This window comes from Poromitra crassiceps (genome assembly GCF_964638095.1).
Source record: "Poromitra crassiceps genome assembly, contig: HAP1_SCAFFOLD_58, whole genome shotgun sequence".
Lineage (NCBI taxonomy): Eukaryota > Metazoa > Chordata > Actinopteri > Beryciformes > Melamphaidae > Poromitra > Poromitra crassiceps.
This window is the reverse complement of record NW_028152259.1, coordinates 1,778,546-1,794,077: the sequence shown is the minus strand read 5'-3', so window position 1 is coordinate 1,794,077 and position 15,532 is coordinate 1,778,546. Positions and strand designations below refer to the sequence as shown.

Sequence of the window (15,532 nt, the reverse complement as noted above, 5' to 3'; positions counted from 1 at the left end):
ATAGATAAATAATTGTATTACTTTCTGAAGACTGGACAATGTGTGGTGCGTTTATATTATTACATTATACTTTTATACCTCTCAAACAATTTCTGTTGCTCTGCACAGCCCAGCTTTATTTTCCAACTTTTCTCAAAAGTTTCACAATCTAGGCCGTCCAGGTAGTGTAGCGGTAGATTCCCTGCCTACCAACACGAGGGTCGCAGGTTCGCGCCCCCGGATTAGTCGGGTGTCGGGCAATGGGTCTGCGGGTGGGAAGCCAGATTAAGGGTATGTGTCCTGAAGCGGCTGGCATGTCTTGGAGGAAGCATGGTGCTAGTCTACAGCTCTCCCCAGATTGGCAGAGGGTGGAGCAGTGACCCTGGGCAGCAGAGCAGGGGGAAATTGGCCAAGTACAAATGGAGGGGAAATCTGAAAAAAGTTTCACAATTTAAGCTTTTACTCTGAAGGCAAAATCGCTCTACTTCCTGTCTCACCCTGGTTAACTCATACAGTAGGTAACTTGACGCAGCAAAATCGCACCACTTCCTGTCTAGTCCTGAGCAGGAAAGCTAACTTTTACTTGGTCCCACATGTTCTTTTGGGCATGAAGTGTCCTAAATGAGAGCATTCAACCGTGTGTGTGTGTGTGTGTGTGTGTGTGTGTGTGTGTGTGTGTGTGGGTGTGTGTGGGTGTGTTTAGGTGTGTGCGTGCGTGTGTGTGTGTAGGTGTGTGCGCGCAGTCAGAGAGCCCAGATCCAGCCCCACAATGTCCCTGGCCTTACGGATCAGTTTGTTGAGTCTGTTGGCATCCGCTGTAGTGTTAATTTTGTCGGCTATTTTTTTATTTAGTCTTAGTCTTAGTCCCGTGTTAAATGTCCTTGTTAGTCTTTGTCATATTTAGTCAACCTCATCCTGTTTTTATTTAGTCAAGTTTTAGTCGACTAAAAGTTTGAGCATTTTAGTCTCAGCTTTGTCAAATAAAACCATAAGTATATTAGTCTAGTCTTAGTCAACAAAAACTGTTCACATTTTAGTCTAGTTTTAGTCAATGACTAAATCTGCTGATGCGCTTCACTAGTAATGGTATTTCGAAGCAGTGTTGGCAACTCTTTCCCAGGGAAATTAATGCTGACCCTGCCCACCCGGGCCAGTGTCGGCATATTTACAGTCCCTGCTCAGCCCGCAGCTGAGGGGAGAATGGAGGGAGGCTGGCTGTGCTGTGTGGAAAGCACTCAGACCTCTCTGGATATAATGTAGACAAGCAAGTAGCTGTACATTTTGGGAACACAATGCCTCATACACATATAGATAAGACCCTTAGCTAAGACTGGGTGGATTCTGTTGTAACTACTGCAAATGTTTTTCAGACAGCTAAATGTCAGCTAGATCTATGATGCTGCAACACAGGAAACTGAACTGCTGCATTGAGGGGGGGAAACAGTCTATAATTAGTGTTAATTTTGTTGTCTATTTTTAAATTTAGTCGTAGTCTTAGTCCTGTGTCAAATGTCCTTGTTAGTTTTTATCATATTTATTCAACCTCATCGTCTTTTTGTTTAGTCAAGTTTTAGTCGACTAAAAGTTTGAGTATTTTAGTCTTGTCTTAGTCAATGAAACTAAAAGTCTGAACATTTTAGTCTCGTCTTAGTCTTGGGGAAAAAGGTAGTCGACTAACATTTTTCGTCGACGAAATTAACACTAATCCGCTGCCTTCAGCCTGCTGCCCCAGCACACAATAGCATACAGGAAGGCACTAGCCACTACCGACTCAGAACATCCTCAGCATGGTCCGGCAGACGTTGAAGGACCTCAGCCATCTCAGAAAGTAGAGACGGCTTTGCCCCTTCTTGTAGAGTGCATCAGAGTTCTTAGCCCAGTCTAGTTTATTGTCAATGTACACTCCAAGGTACTTGTAATCCTCCACTATGTCAACACTGACCCCGTCGATTGAAACAGGGGTCACCGGAGCCTTGACCCTCCTCAGGTCCACCACCAGCTCCTTTGTCTTTGACACGTTGAGCTGCAGGTGGTTCTGCTCACACCATGTGACAAAGTTGGCCACCACATCCCGATACTCATCGTCGTCGCCATCTTTGATACATCCCACTATCGCAGAGTCGTGAGAGAACTTCTGAAGGTGGCAAGACTCTGTCTGGTAGGTGAAGTCCGTGGTGTAGATGGTGAAGAAGAAGGGAGAGAAGGCCGTCCCCTGTGGTGCTCCTGTATTGCTGACCACTCTGTCTGACACACAGTTCTGCAGGCGCACATACTGTGGTCTGCCAGACAGGTAGTCCACAATCCAGACCACCAGGGGGGCATCCACCCGCATCGCCGTCAGCTTCTCACCCAGTAGAGCCGGCCTGATGGTGTTGAAAGCACTGGAGAAGTCGAAGAACATGACTCTCACAGTGCTGGCCGGGTTGTCAAGGTGGGCGTAGGCGCGGTTGGTCAGGTAGATGACAGCGTCCCCCACTCCCAGTCGGGGCTGGTAGGCGAAATGGAGGGGGTCTAGGGATGGTTTGACCATAGGCCTGAGCTGCTCCAGGACGAGTTTCTCCAGGGTCTTGGCTTTTTAGGTATAGGGACGATACAGGACATTTTCCACATCACGGGGACCCTTTGGAGACTCGGGCTCTTGTTGAAGATCAGCTGTAGCACATCACAAAGCTGGGGGGCACAGGCTTTGAGCAGCATGGGGCTGACGCCATCCGGGCCAGCTGCTTTCCTAGTGTGTAGCCTCATAAGCTGATTCCTCACCTGGTCCGCTGTGATGGTCAGCGTGGGTGGGGGGGGGGGCATCATCAGCTCTGAAGCCCTTTGGGGGGGGGAGGGGCGGTGTAGCCTCGTCTCTGGGTGACGGGGTATAGACAAGTTTCCTGGGCACTTCCGGTTTGCTTCCGGACTCGGCCGCGATCGTGTCTGTCGGTTCCGGTGTTTGTGAATACGGAGAAGCGTAACGTACTACCGTAGTAGCCATAGCGACCGCCGAAAAAATGCAAACTTGGGATCATTCTGCGAGTCTCCTATCTAATGAAAGAGTGTCTATCCCACACCCGTTGACACTGGACACATGGGAAGATAATATGTGTAAATGGCCGAACGTAACTACAGGCAGGATTATAGCGTATTTTGAGGAATCAATGGCGGTGGATGGCAACGCGATGAACAATCTCAAAAGCTCCGAAGCGTACCAATATCTCCACAGCAACAAAGTAGGTCGGGTATGTTGTAACGCTATGTATTTCATCAAATTACCCCCGTTGTGAATGAATATTACGGCTATTATTCCAGTGTTGTCATTAAGAGGCCGATTTCGCAGCAAGAATATTTAATTGGTCGGCACGTCGTTCTCGGTAAGGACGCTTTCGTTATTGAAACAGACAACATGCATGCACACTCCTACTGTAGCCTATCTATCTGCATTTGCAGACATTCATGAACCCATATCTTCTGGACATTGCCTTGATGAAAAAACAACGCAGCTAAAAGTAATAAGTGCGACAGTGTCAGTGCAGAGTGCAGACAGCGCACAACTTGAATCTCCAGCAATAGGCTACGCACCTTAATCTCTCCCACTCCACACCTGGCACCTGCGTCAGCTCTCCTGCACTCGTTCTCGGCTCGCATGTGGCTTTATTGGTGGTAAGCATTTTGATTCATCTCCTCATCATACGAGCGTCGGGCAACAAGCGCGAGCCATTGATTGATTGATTGATTCGCCCGAGTAGGTAAAAAGGCTTTTTACCTCCGCTAAATTGACAGCCTACGTCGGGTCTCTTTTGCTTTTGACGGCGGCAGGCACGCTTCTGTTTCTTTCCTGCCGTCTTGCTGGCCTCGGCTGAAGTAGGCTACTTGTTGCATGATCTCGATTAAAAAAAAAAGGACTGGCCTAGCAAGGGATGTCTGTTTTGACATTTCGGTTTCCTCCTGTGTGTTTCCTCACAGCGGGTCCAGCGCTGGCCGGCGGGACTGATGCTGCTTGTTGTGCAGCTTTTAAACGGCGCTCTACAGTAAAGAAAGCGTCTGCTATATTTTTCTTTTTCACCAACACTCAACATACAGGGGGCGGAAAACATATGATGTAATAAGTCTCTATTTAAGTCGTAGCTTATTGGCAACATCAGGCTGCTGTGGACGCTATGTGGACTTAACCGGAAGCCGGGAACATATAAGGCTGCTATGGCGCCGCCCTAGGCCAGCGCTGGGAAACTTGTCTATAGCCTGGGGGATGAGGGGGAGGGGAAGGTGATAAGCCTGGAGGGCCATCAGCCAGAGCCGGAGGGGGGGGGGGGGCACGACCCGTTCCTTGATGGGCCACGACCCGTTCCTTACACCAGTGATTCCCAACCAGGGGTACGTGTACCCCTAGGGGTACTTGAGCAGCTTGCAGGGGGTACTTGGAAAGATTGGGATTACAATGTATTTCCAAAATGATAAAAACTGATTGAAAACTGAACCAATTGAAAACTGTCAAAATTGTATTAAAGAGGAATCAAATTATTTTCATTTAATGAGATGTGTTAGAGAGGCCTACTGTTTAATATAAGTTTAATATAACAACTTTAGGACACACATGAGTGAGGGGGTACTATCGGCATGGTAAAACAGCTCAAGGGGTACATAACACAAAAATGGTTGGGAACCACTGCCTTACACCCTACCAACGCCAACAGCTGCTCAAGAAAGTCAAAGAGGTGAGACTCTCTTCCAGCCATCCATCATGCAGGAACTACCACAGTGAGAACATCACATCACGTCACATCACACATGCATTTCATTCCAGGCTTCTTCCCTATGGGACATTTCCATACTTCCTGTTTACATTTGAAACCCCTCCTAAATCCAGTTGTTAGGGTTGTCTTTTTTTAATTGCAAAACATGTAGTACAAATGTACAAAGGTGATTTAATAGATTTCTTATTGTTGGAAGAATATATTGTTTTAGTATATTGTTTGCTACGCTTTTCAAAAACAATAAATAAAGACTTTAAGTTGGTGAATATGGTTTTATGGATGTGAAATGTTGCTAAAATGTCTGCCATGTTTTAACTGGGGTCTCTCTGGGATTGTGTGTGTGTGTGTGTGTGTGTGTGTGTGCATGCATGCGTGTGTGTATGCGTGAACACGCGCATGAAGGTGCATGGCCACATCCGCTCCATGTCTCCGTCCCTGGTCGCTCAGCTGGGTGGACTAGCGGTGGAGATGTCAGAAGCAGAGCTGGGCACCCTCCGTCTGTCCGAGCTGAGGAGTATCTACGCCATGGGATCAGTCAACACCTGGACAGACAGACAGGTATCAGCTTCGGTCATAGCCGGAGACATATTACATCCACTGTGTTGTGTGTTCACTCGCTTTCTGAAACAAATTGTACAAGTAGCACTGGCATGCTATACAATACAGGGTGAAGGTACAAGTACGTTGCTAATACATCCACCTACAATCCTGTTTGAGGCTATTTTACGCTCACTCATTCTCTCCATGGCTTTCATCCTAGCTGGCTGTGCTGTTCAGCCGCTTGTTAAACGCCACCAAGCAGAAACCTTCACAGCTGGACTCCAGCACTTTTGTGGCGATGGGATACATCGTGTGTGGAGCTAAAACAACAGAGATGCGTTTTTTCAATGCTGTGGAGTTCAGGTGAGACGTGTGTGTGTGTGTTTATTAGGGGTGTCAAAAATAATCGATTATAAGATGCATCGTCGATGCGGACGTGCACGATTCTGCATCGATTCACAAATGTCAAGAATCGATTATTATTATTTTTATTTATTTTTTTAACACGTTGAGTGCCAAGGACGAGATATCTCGGCTTACATGATCCAACCGTTGAGTGCCAAGGACGAGATATCTCGGCTTACATAAACATTTTTTTTTTTGACGGTGGGACATCGATCAACCCCTTTTACGTCTCCTATCCCAGAATTGGAGGAAGAGAATGTGTATAATCTATTTTACCGACCAGCTAGGTGGCGACGGTGCCCTCCCGACAGAGAGAAAGTCAACCAAAAGCAGCCGCCTCCCGCGGCTGCTTCCTCCATTCTCAAGGAAATGGCTTGCCGATTTTACAGTCATCAGTCACCAGACTCGCCGCTCTCGGGCCGCGCCAGCAGCAGCACACGGGGGATTGCAAATTTGCATAATATATTATGGGTGAAACACACTTTGAAACGCCCGCAGAAAGGCCAGAATCGCACGCATTCCGAAAACCCAGAAACGAACGAGCCTCATTCTCATACTGTAGGCGGGGACGCTTTCGCGCTGCTGCGGTGGGGGGTTCCAGAAATGGACTGGGTGGGCAGCATAAAGCCTAGAGTCGCACGGGGCTTCATCGGGGCTCTCAAACCCAAGAGACGAGTGAGCCCTATCCACACTCGCTACCAGGGAGGGAGGCTGCTCAAACTCGCTGCCAGGGAGGGAGGCTGCTCAAACTCGCTGCCAGGGAGGGAGGCTGCTCAAACTCGCAGCAGCAGCAGCAGAGCACTCGCTTGTGACAAACGCAGGCTGAAAGCCACTAGACACGCCCACGGAGGGAGGAGTTGAAGGAGAGGGCGTTCGGAACTATATTGTTTGGATGTCTGATCTCTCACTGATGCCAAAAATAAATGGTTAAAGTGACTGTTCTGCCTGTTTGATTGAATTTCACAAAACTGCGATTATCTCAGCTTTCACTCTCAGACAGCTGAAACCATGCTGTACTCAACGGCTAATATCTACATAACTACTAACTCTACAAACTAACTCTTTTAGACAGAGAAAGCACACATTCTATTAGTACTTTTGTGAACTTCGTGTTCACAAACTCCAAGCAGAAAAGAATCCTCGGCTCTTGTAAAATGAGCCAGAATCCTCAAAAAACGGCCTGGCAGAAGCTACCTACAGCAAAAAAAAAACGGCTGGCAGTCAATGTGTTAATAATCAAATAAAATATAATGGAAGTACATGCAGTTGTTTATTTTAATTATGGATCATAATACAATGCAATTCCAAATGCACTTTTATTTTAAAAGTAGTCACGCAGTGAGAAAAAAGAAAGTGAGAAAAAATAAATCATTGGGGAATATTGGGGGAAAAAAGTGATGCATTGATTTAAGATGTATCGAGATGCATCGATAATCGAATCGAATCGAATCGTAGCCCTCTGAATCGTAATCGAATCGTGAGGCTAGTGAAGATTCACAGCCCTAGTGTTTATACGTGTATATTAGGGCTTTCACAGTCAACAAAAAAACACTAGTCGACACTATGCATCATAATCAACTAATCGTTCATCTGTGGTGAAGAATAAATACATAAATTGAACATAGATTTGTTTGAACACTCATTTTCCACATGACGCCATGTTAAATCAACAGAATTGAAGGTACTTATTCACCTTATTCTTTGCCCACACATGGACGCTTCCGCATTACGTCATTTCGTAATAGTATTTCCGTTTTAGACTTGCCAAAAACCTCGCAGGCAAGATGGCCGCCCACACTCTCCTCCTAAACTGGCAGAATTACTCCCCCATAAACTAACATATCTTGGCCAATAAGTATGTAACATACAAAATAAAACAACCCGTAATATCTTAATTTTATGTAGAATGCAGAGGACATGTAACTGTTTAGTTAAACTTGCATTCCAGGAATATTGTGCTCTAAAGATGACGTTAGTGGAGTCGAGACTGTTTTGTCCTGAAACCCACCTAGGTTGCGCCAGGCGTAACCTATGTGGGATTCAAAATAACGCATCCGAGATAGAAACGTTATGAATATAGCCACGTTTATAAAAAACAAACTAACGCTGGTGATCCGTATGGAAACAGTGTTACTCGAAATGGTTAAAAGTTATATCAATTTGGTCATTCAGTGGCATTTTACTGCCATATAACATAACTAACTAGCGGCTAATATTAGCCACAGTAGGCAACTAGCGCTGAACCGGAAGAACAAATACGTTTGCGTTGAACGCGGAAGAGAGAAAAAGTGGGTGTGGTGAATAAGGTGAATAGACAGAAAGACTCGTCTATGTTGTTACTGAAGTCAAACAGTCGCTATCTCCAACTCAGACAAGCTGCTGGGGTGTAATGGCTCATTTGTAAACAGCCTCTCAGAGCCAATCAGGACTCTGCTATTTCACATATCTCCACATTGGTCCCGCCTACATTAAGTTAACCCTTTACTGGCTGTTTTTGAGACCCTTTTGATGAGAATTGATCATTTCTATTGTGTGAAAAAAATATATCTTCAGCGGTATTAATCGACTAGTCAACTATTATTTGGAAGTAGTCGATGACTACTAAAATTCAGTAGTCGTGAATACCCTAGTGCAGTGGTTCCCAACCTTTTCCAACTCAGGGCCCACTTTTATGTCTCAAAAATGTTCGCGGCCCACCTCCGACCCCATAAATACAAAGGCCATATAATGCGTTCTCAGAGCACTTTTTTATTGAAAATTGAACATAAAGGACTGAACTGAATACAGGAGAAACATGTTGGAAGCTCCACAGTCACTAACACAGCACCTGTAACATGTTGCAACACCTTCAGTATTACAGTTTTCAAGGAGCTGTCCACACACACCCACACACATACACACACACACACACACACACACACACACACACACACACACACACACACACACACACACCAATCATTCAAGGAGCTGTCCATCAGCACCACACAGATGTCAGAAATGACAAGCAAGGGGCTGTCTGTAACAGGCTAATTAACAAATGATTAATAAATAACGGTATCCTTCAACAATGGAAAAATGCATTCTCATAACAATTTGACATCCAATATCAGATCCAAACAAAATCCAAATATCAGAAGAAAGCCCATTAAATCGATAGGGTTACAAATAAACACAAACCCAATATAAAGATGATGTAAAGATGAACCTTCAATTCAAGCAAAAGCAATAACATCAAAGAAACAAAAATCATACTTTTTCAAGTATGATTTTTCAAAATCTTTCAAAAAAAAAATTGATTTTTTTTTTTTTTTTTTTCAAAAATCATACTTTTTTGGAAATGATTTGGTGGCCCACTTGCAATACCTTCGCGGCCCACCAGGGGGCCGCGGACCACAGGTTGGGAATCACTGCCCTAGTGTATGTGTATATATATCTATTATTATTATACTATTATATTGTATATTATTATACTATAATATTATTATCTATTTACTAGTATAATATTATTATACTAGTATTATATATAAATACTGCTGGTTTAAAAATGGGCTGTACATTCACAAAAAGATCTATATATAGTGTGTATATATGTATATACTGTATGTGTGTGTGTATATATATATATATATATATATATACACACACACACTATATGTACTGTATGTGTGTGTGTGTGTAGATATATGAGGACCGCTTTTATGACTGTTGAAGCATTTTCTGAAAATCTCATAAAAAAACGCATTTACACTGTATGCTTCATTTACACTGTAGCTTCATTTACACTGTAGCCTACGCTTCTGTACTGAAAATCATAAAAGTCATAAACTTTTGTTAACCACAGACCTTATTTCAAGCATTCAACCAAAATCCTCACACATAAATCCCATTGACTTTTACACATAAGAGGCGGAAGTGTTAACATCCAGGTCCGGACTCATTCCTGTGGTACTTCTGTCCCCTTTACTTACTGTGTAACCTGCTGTCTCCCCCTGGTGGCTGCAGTAAGGCTGTGCTGTGGCTGGGTCAGCTGAGGCTGTCCTGCTCACCAGACCAGTTGCTGGCTCTCGTCGACCTTCTGCAACACAGTCTTGCATTTGGACCCACAGGTAACTGGAAGACTGATGTCTTCATTGAGATTGGAGTTCTGGCAGGTAAGACACATCCACTCTCCTCATGTTGAGCACCCTGATATGAACAATCCTCTCTGTGATCATCTGCTAAATGTGATTTTTCACTCAGTTATGTTGGTGGCTGTTTAGCTCTGGGAGCATTGATGCTACTTCACTTTCTCGTTGTGCAGCTGGTCTTCCAGATATGTCCATGTCAGCTTTGGTGAGGGACCAAATTGAAGGAATCACACCTCTGGCTATCTCAATGATACCACCTGAGCAGTTTAGTGTAAGTCTTAAATGACTATTATTACTAGTTTACTGTACACTGACCTGACTTCCACAAAACAAGTCTATGGAGTTCTATTCAGCTTTTGTTCTGGGACCCGAAATGTCTTGTTATCTATGTTGGTGTGTTCATCTTGACAATTCGTGCCTCCCCTCATTTGGCTCATGTCACCTTCTGCAGGTGGTGTTTAACCCGAACCAGATCAGCATGTTCTCCTATGAGCAGGCTGTGGCAGTAACAGCTGAACAGGAAGCAGCCCTGTCAGGTAACCAGTGGAAAGCCCTGGGTATTGTGCTGTCACCCTGGGAGGACAGGCCTGCCGACTTCAGAGGTAAACCACTGCAACTTGGATCATTAAAAAAATAAATTAAAAAGCCCATTGATAAATTAGAAACATGTACTTAAAGGCCCATTCCGTTGGTTCTGGCGAGAAATAAATGTGCACAAAGTGTTTATTATTGGCACTGAGTGAATGCGCCTTGACGTCACTTAAAAATGGCGACCAGGGGCGTTTCTCTCCGACCAGCCGTTCAGAAGATACATGGAAAACCGCAGTTTCGAAGTGGATAGCATCTCCCGCCACAGCTAGAGGATGTGACGTCTCGCGCGTTCACGTCGAGCTTGTCTCTTGTCTAGACGCTAACAGGAAATGGCTGAAGTAGCTTTTAACGTTACGCTCGTCGCTAGCTGCTAGCTAAAGGAAACAACAAACACAGACTCCAGAAAAAGTCCAGACTAAATAAATAAATATTTATCTAATGAAGCCCGTCTGGCCAGACAGCAGCAATGTGACCGACATCGGGGGGGAAACTAGAGTCAGGACTGTGTTTTCGGTTCATGAAGGGAACTTGCTGCTTGTAGCTACTGTAATGTGGTTTTGACCAGATAACGTTAGCTGCTTGCTAATGGATTTTCAAGATTTTTACTGTCACTCCGTAGTACAAGTATCTGACCACCTGGTCAGAAACTCTGCTAACATTACCGTCTTGTGTGAAGTAATGCAACCCTAACGTTAGTACCGTTATGCTTATGGTCATGGAACATTATTGTTTGACTGCATTTAGCTGCGGTGGTGAGTCGTTAGCTTCATGCGGGGGTCACCCCTATGTTCCCACAGCCCAATGTTCCCACAGCCCTATGTTCCCACATTTCTAAGATTTCAGCCCTATGTTCCCACAGCCCTATGTTCCCACATTTCTTAGATTTTTTTTTCTTCCAAAATAAGGCCCTGTGTTCCCACATTTCCCAACAATAGTCTTGTTGCACAACCACACCAGTCTCAAAGTTTTGTGTGCCTTTGATCATGCAAGAATACACATGATCATGAAAAAATACACAATATGACTAGCACTAGTTAGCAATTCATCCATATCAGATTTGGCCCCAGCCCCCTAAACTACAAGAAGTGGTTTGCACTAGTTCTCATAATGTTCCCACGTTTACTAAGATTTACTTACTCTTTGTCTGTGTGCATTTTAATTTTTAATTTAATTTTATTGTATTAATGAAGAATCAAAAAGGCATTCACAATCCAACTTACACAATGCATCACTACGAATGACTGAGTAAGGTCAAAGAGACAAAAAACCACAAAAAATAACAAAACACAATGTGATCTAAACGTTTCGATGCAGAATGTTCCAATTTGCACCAAATTTGGTGAAGGCGTGTTGCGTGGAACACTTTTTTGTTGATCACGATCTGTCCATAGTTGTTTCTATTGCGACAGTTTGAAAAACCAAATGCACTATTTCGTAAATACTACAGCACGGATTTTCACGATATTTGGTGGAGAGGTGTAGTTCCGACGACCCCCTTATATTTTGATCGTAATTCGCGGCCATGCCCCATTGGTGCTGAGTGGTCCACAGTGTTTGCTCAGATGGCTGCTATTCATGGAAGCTTGATCCCTGGAAACCGTGGAGGAAAGGTTTTAGTTGTTCAGAATTTCTGTTTCCACCGTCATGAAACGAGAGGAGAAAAGATCCATTGGCGTTGCTGGCGCCAGAAATATAAATCTTGAAATAGTCTTCAAAGGACAGCACTTGCAGATTGCCTGTTCCTGGCACAAAAATGTTGAGTGAACTGCATAAATAGTGCAATAAAGGTTGAGTTAACTGCATAAATAGTGCAATATTTTTATTTATTTAAATAAATAAAAAATTAATCTTATTTTGATTGTTTGCTAGTAGCCCTGGCTTGTGGACATGTGCTGTTCTCTGGCATAATTTTGACACGTCCTTTGCTAAACTTAGCTCCTTAAGGCCAAAATACACCGAACATGTATGTCGCGCAAAAAAACGCGCCGCGCCTTTTAGATTCAATTATATTTAATGTAAAGTCTCACACCGGCCGTGGCTTGTCAGCATGCAACGCGCAGCACACGCGCTGCTCTATGTTACGCCACTGTTCTATTTTCAACGCGTTGCTGCTCTATAAAATAGTCAAGAAAGGGCTGTGGGAACATAGGGCTGTGGGAACATAGGCACGCTCCCCTTGATGCTAACTAATAGATTTAGCTATATTTATAGAAATTACCACCAGCCCCACTAATAACGTTACTGTCTTGTGTTGATAATGAATGAATCTAACAGTCGGAAATATGCCTAACGTTAGCCTACTGTCTGTTATGCTTACGGTACATTGTTTGACGGTACCGTACACACAGGGGGAGCAGGCTATTTCCTGGCTTGTGCAAACATGAGTATCCACTTCCCGCAGCCAGCAGGCTCTGACTGCAGTGGGACTGCACATACTAGTAGCATTAGCTTGATGCTAATCGCGGCTAACTAATATTCATTTACATTTATAGAAATTACCACCAGCCCCACTAATAACGTTACCGTCTTGTGTGGATAATGAATTTAACAGTCCTAAATATGCCTAACGTTACTGTTATGCTTATGAAACATTGTTTGATTGTTCAGTTTGGTCAACTCCAGGCATTACCATACATACAGGGGGAGAAGGCTATTTCCTGGCTTTTGCTAACATGAGTATCGACTTGCCCGCAGTCAACGCAAGCCAAAACACGACCAAACATGCCACAATAACGTCCCCTAATTCATCCAGAATCCTTCCTGGGCATCTCGAGGCTGATCTGACCGATAAATTGTCCAGGTTGCCGTTTTCAAGTGACTTTTATGAGTTAACGTTACAAAGCAACGAACAGCTCTGCTGTTGCCAGGCAACTGCTTGTGCGCGTGCGAGTATGGTGCCCGCGCGTCAGCTCGTTCACACGCTGCCTGCAGTTACACTAACGGCCACCGGCGTCAGTAATAGTGAGTTTTGACGGATTGGGCCTTTAAGTTCACAAAAATCACATCATTTGTATGATCTTGGGACAATCCACCAAAATGGGTAAACATGAACAAACCTCTCAAAGCTCAAAACATTCACTTAAATCGCATGATTTGACAGTGGCTTTTCTTTATTTGTAAGACGTTTATTTAAACTCTGTTAGGGAAATGTTCTTTGATTTTTCGAGCGCCTTCATTACATTACATTACATTACATTACGTCATTTGGCAGACGCTTTTATCCAAAGCGACTTACAATAACACATTTTTTGTCAGCAATAGAGCAATCAACTATGGAGCACAGTCTATGACAACTACAACTTCTGAAGGAACAGTGGTACAAGTTTAGGTTAGTGGTACAAGGTTGGTTAGTTTTTTTTTTTTTTTAAGAAAGAGAGAGAACGAAGTTAGATCAAGAAGGGCCCAGATGGAGCCTGAACAACACTATCCAGCCACACATTCTAGCAAATAAACTGATTCAATATAAATTGCATAATTCAACCATCGCCTGGTGCATGAGATATCTTGTGCCTCGACCTCAGTTTGTTAGGCTGGACGACACTGTATCAGATATCATCTGGACAAAAACTGGAGCCCCTCAAGGAACAGTTTTAGCTCCTTTTTTCTTTATTCTTTATACTGCGGACTGCAGACATAGTGAGGCCATGTGTCATATGCAGAAATTCTCTGATGACACTGCTCTTATTGGTCTCATCAACAAAGGTGACGATCGGGCCTATAAAAAGGAGATTGATTTATTTGTTTCCTGGTGCGATGACAATTTTTTACTGCTCAATGTTGAAAAGACCAAAGAGCTAGTTATTGATTTTGGGAGGAAGAAGGCAGAAGTCTCCCCTGTCATTATTAAAGGGCTGGAGGTAGAAATAGTCCAGTCTTATAAGTATCTCGGTGTCCACCTGGACAGTAAGCTGGACTGGAAGAAGAACACAGATTCTGTGTTCAAGAAGGCCCAGTCTGGACTTTTCCACTTGAGGAAGCTTAGATCATTTGACATCAGCAGGTCACTTCTTCATGTGTTCTACCAAGGTATCCTAGCTAGTGTCCTTTTCTATGCTGTGCTCTGCTGGGGGGGCAGCCTCACTGTCATGGACAAAAATAGGATAAACAAAATGATTAAAAAGGCAGGCTCAGTGATTGGCCTTCCCCCTGATTCTTTGGAGATGATTATAGCCAAGAGAACAAGGAGAAAATTGAATTCTATTCTTTCTTATGAAGGCCATCCTTTGTTTAATGTATTTAATGCCCTGCGCAGTTCGTTTAGTAATAGGCTTTTGATGCCTCGGTGCTCTACTGAGCGATTTAGAAGATCTTTTGTTCCTGCTTCTGTAAAATTCTTTAATGAACACTGCTAGCCTTGCTTTGTGAGGCTCTCTCTCTCTCCACTGTATTATTGTTATTGTGCTGTATGTTACTGTTTCTTGTTTGTATCTGTTCTCGCTCTGGTGGTAAACCATGTTTCCCCTCGGGGATTAAGAATAAACACCATACCATACCAAAAGAGGCCTGAAACACAACATGTAGCTAACAGCTCTGAACACATGTAGCTAACAGCTCTGAAACACAACATGTAGCTAACAAACATGTAGCTAACAGCTCTGAAACACAACATGTAGCTAACAGCTCTGAAACACAACATGTAGCTAACAGCTCTGAAACACAACATGTAGCTAACAGCTCTGAAACACAACATGTAGCTAACAGCTCTGAAACACAACATGTACCTAACAGCTCTGAAACACAACATGTAGCTAACAGCTCTGAAACACAACATGTAGCTAACAGCTCTGAAACACAACATGTAGCTAACAGCTCTGAAACACAACATGTAGCTAACAGCTCTGAAACACAACATGTAGCTAACAGCTCTGAAACACAACGTGTAGCCAGGTCTGAAACACAACATGTAGCTAACAGCTCTGAAACACAACATGTAGCTAACAGCTCTGAAACACAACATGTACCTAACAGCTCTGAAACACAACATGTAGCTAACAGCTCTGAAACACAACATGTAGCTAACAGCTCTGAAACACAACATGTACCCAGAATTGCTGGAATCAGGTGTTGCCACACTTACAAAGCAGCTCCTCCCATTCAGTCTTAATGGAGCAACAGAAACTAAGTGTGACGGCATCATCTAAACTGGAACTC

At 43.7% G+C, this 15,532-nt stretch overlaps 1 protein-coding gene across 1 annotated transcript in view; it reads left to right on the top strand.

The window, feature by feature from the left end:
* Positions 1-10,076, top strand: part of LOC310800740 (uncharacterized protein) — a gene marked incomplete at its 3' end in the record, with an annotated part of 30,569 nt that extends 20,493 nt beyond the window's left edge. Inside the window, exons 15-18 of the mRNA XM_083664667.1 lie at positions 5,118-5,273; positions 5,476-5,618; positions 9,666-9,814; positions 9,964-10,076. Coding sequence (XP_083520793.1) covers positions 5,118-5,273; positions 5,476-5,618; positions 9,666-9,814; positions 9,964-10,076 — 561 coding nt within the window. The remainder of the gene's footprint in view (positions 1-5,117; positions 5,274-5,475; positions 5,619-9,665; positions 9,815-9,963) is intronic.
* Positions 10,077-15,532: the final 5,456 nt, after the last annotated feature.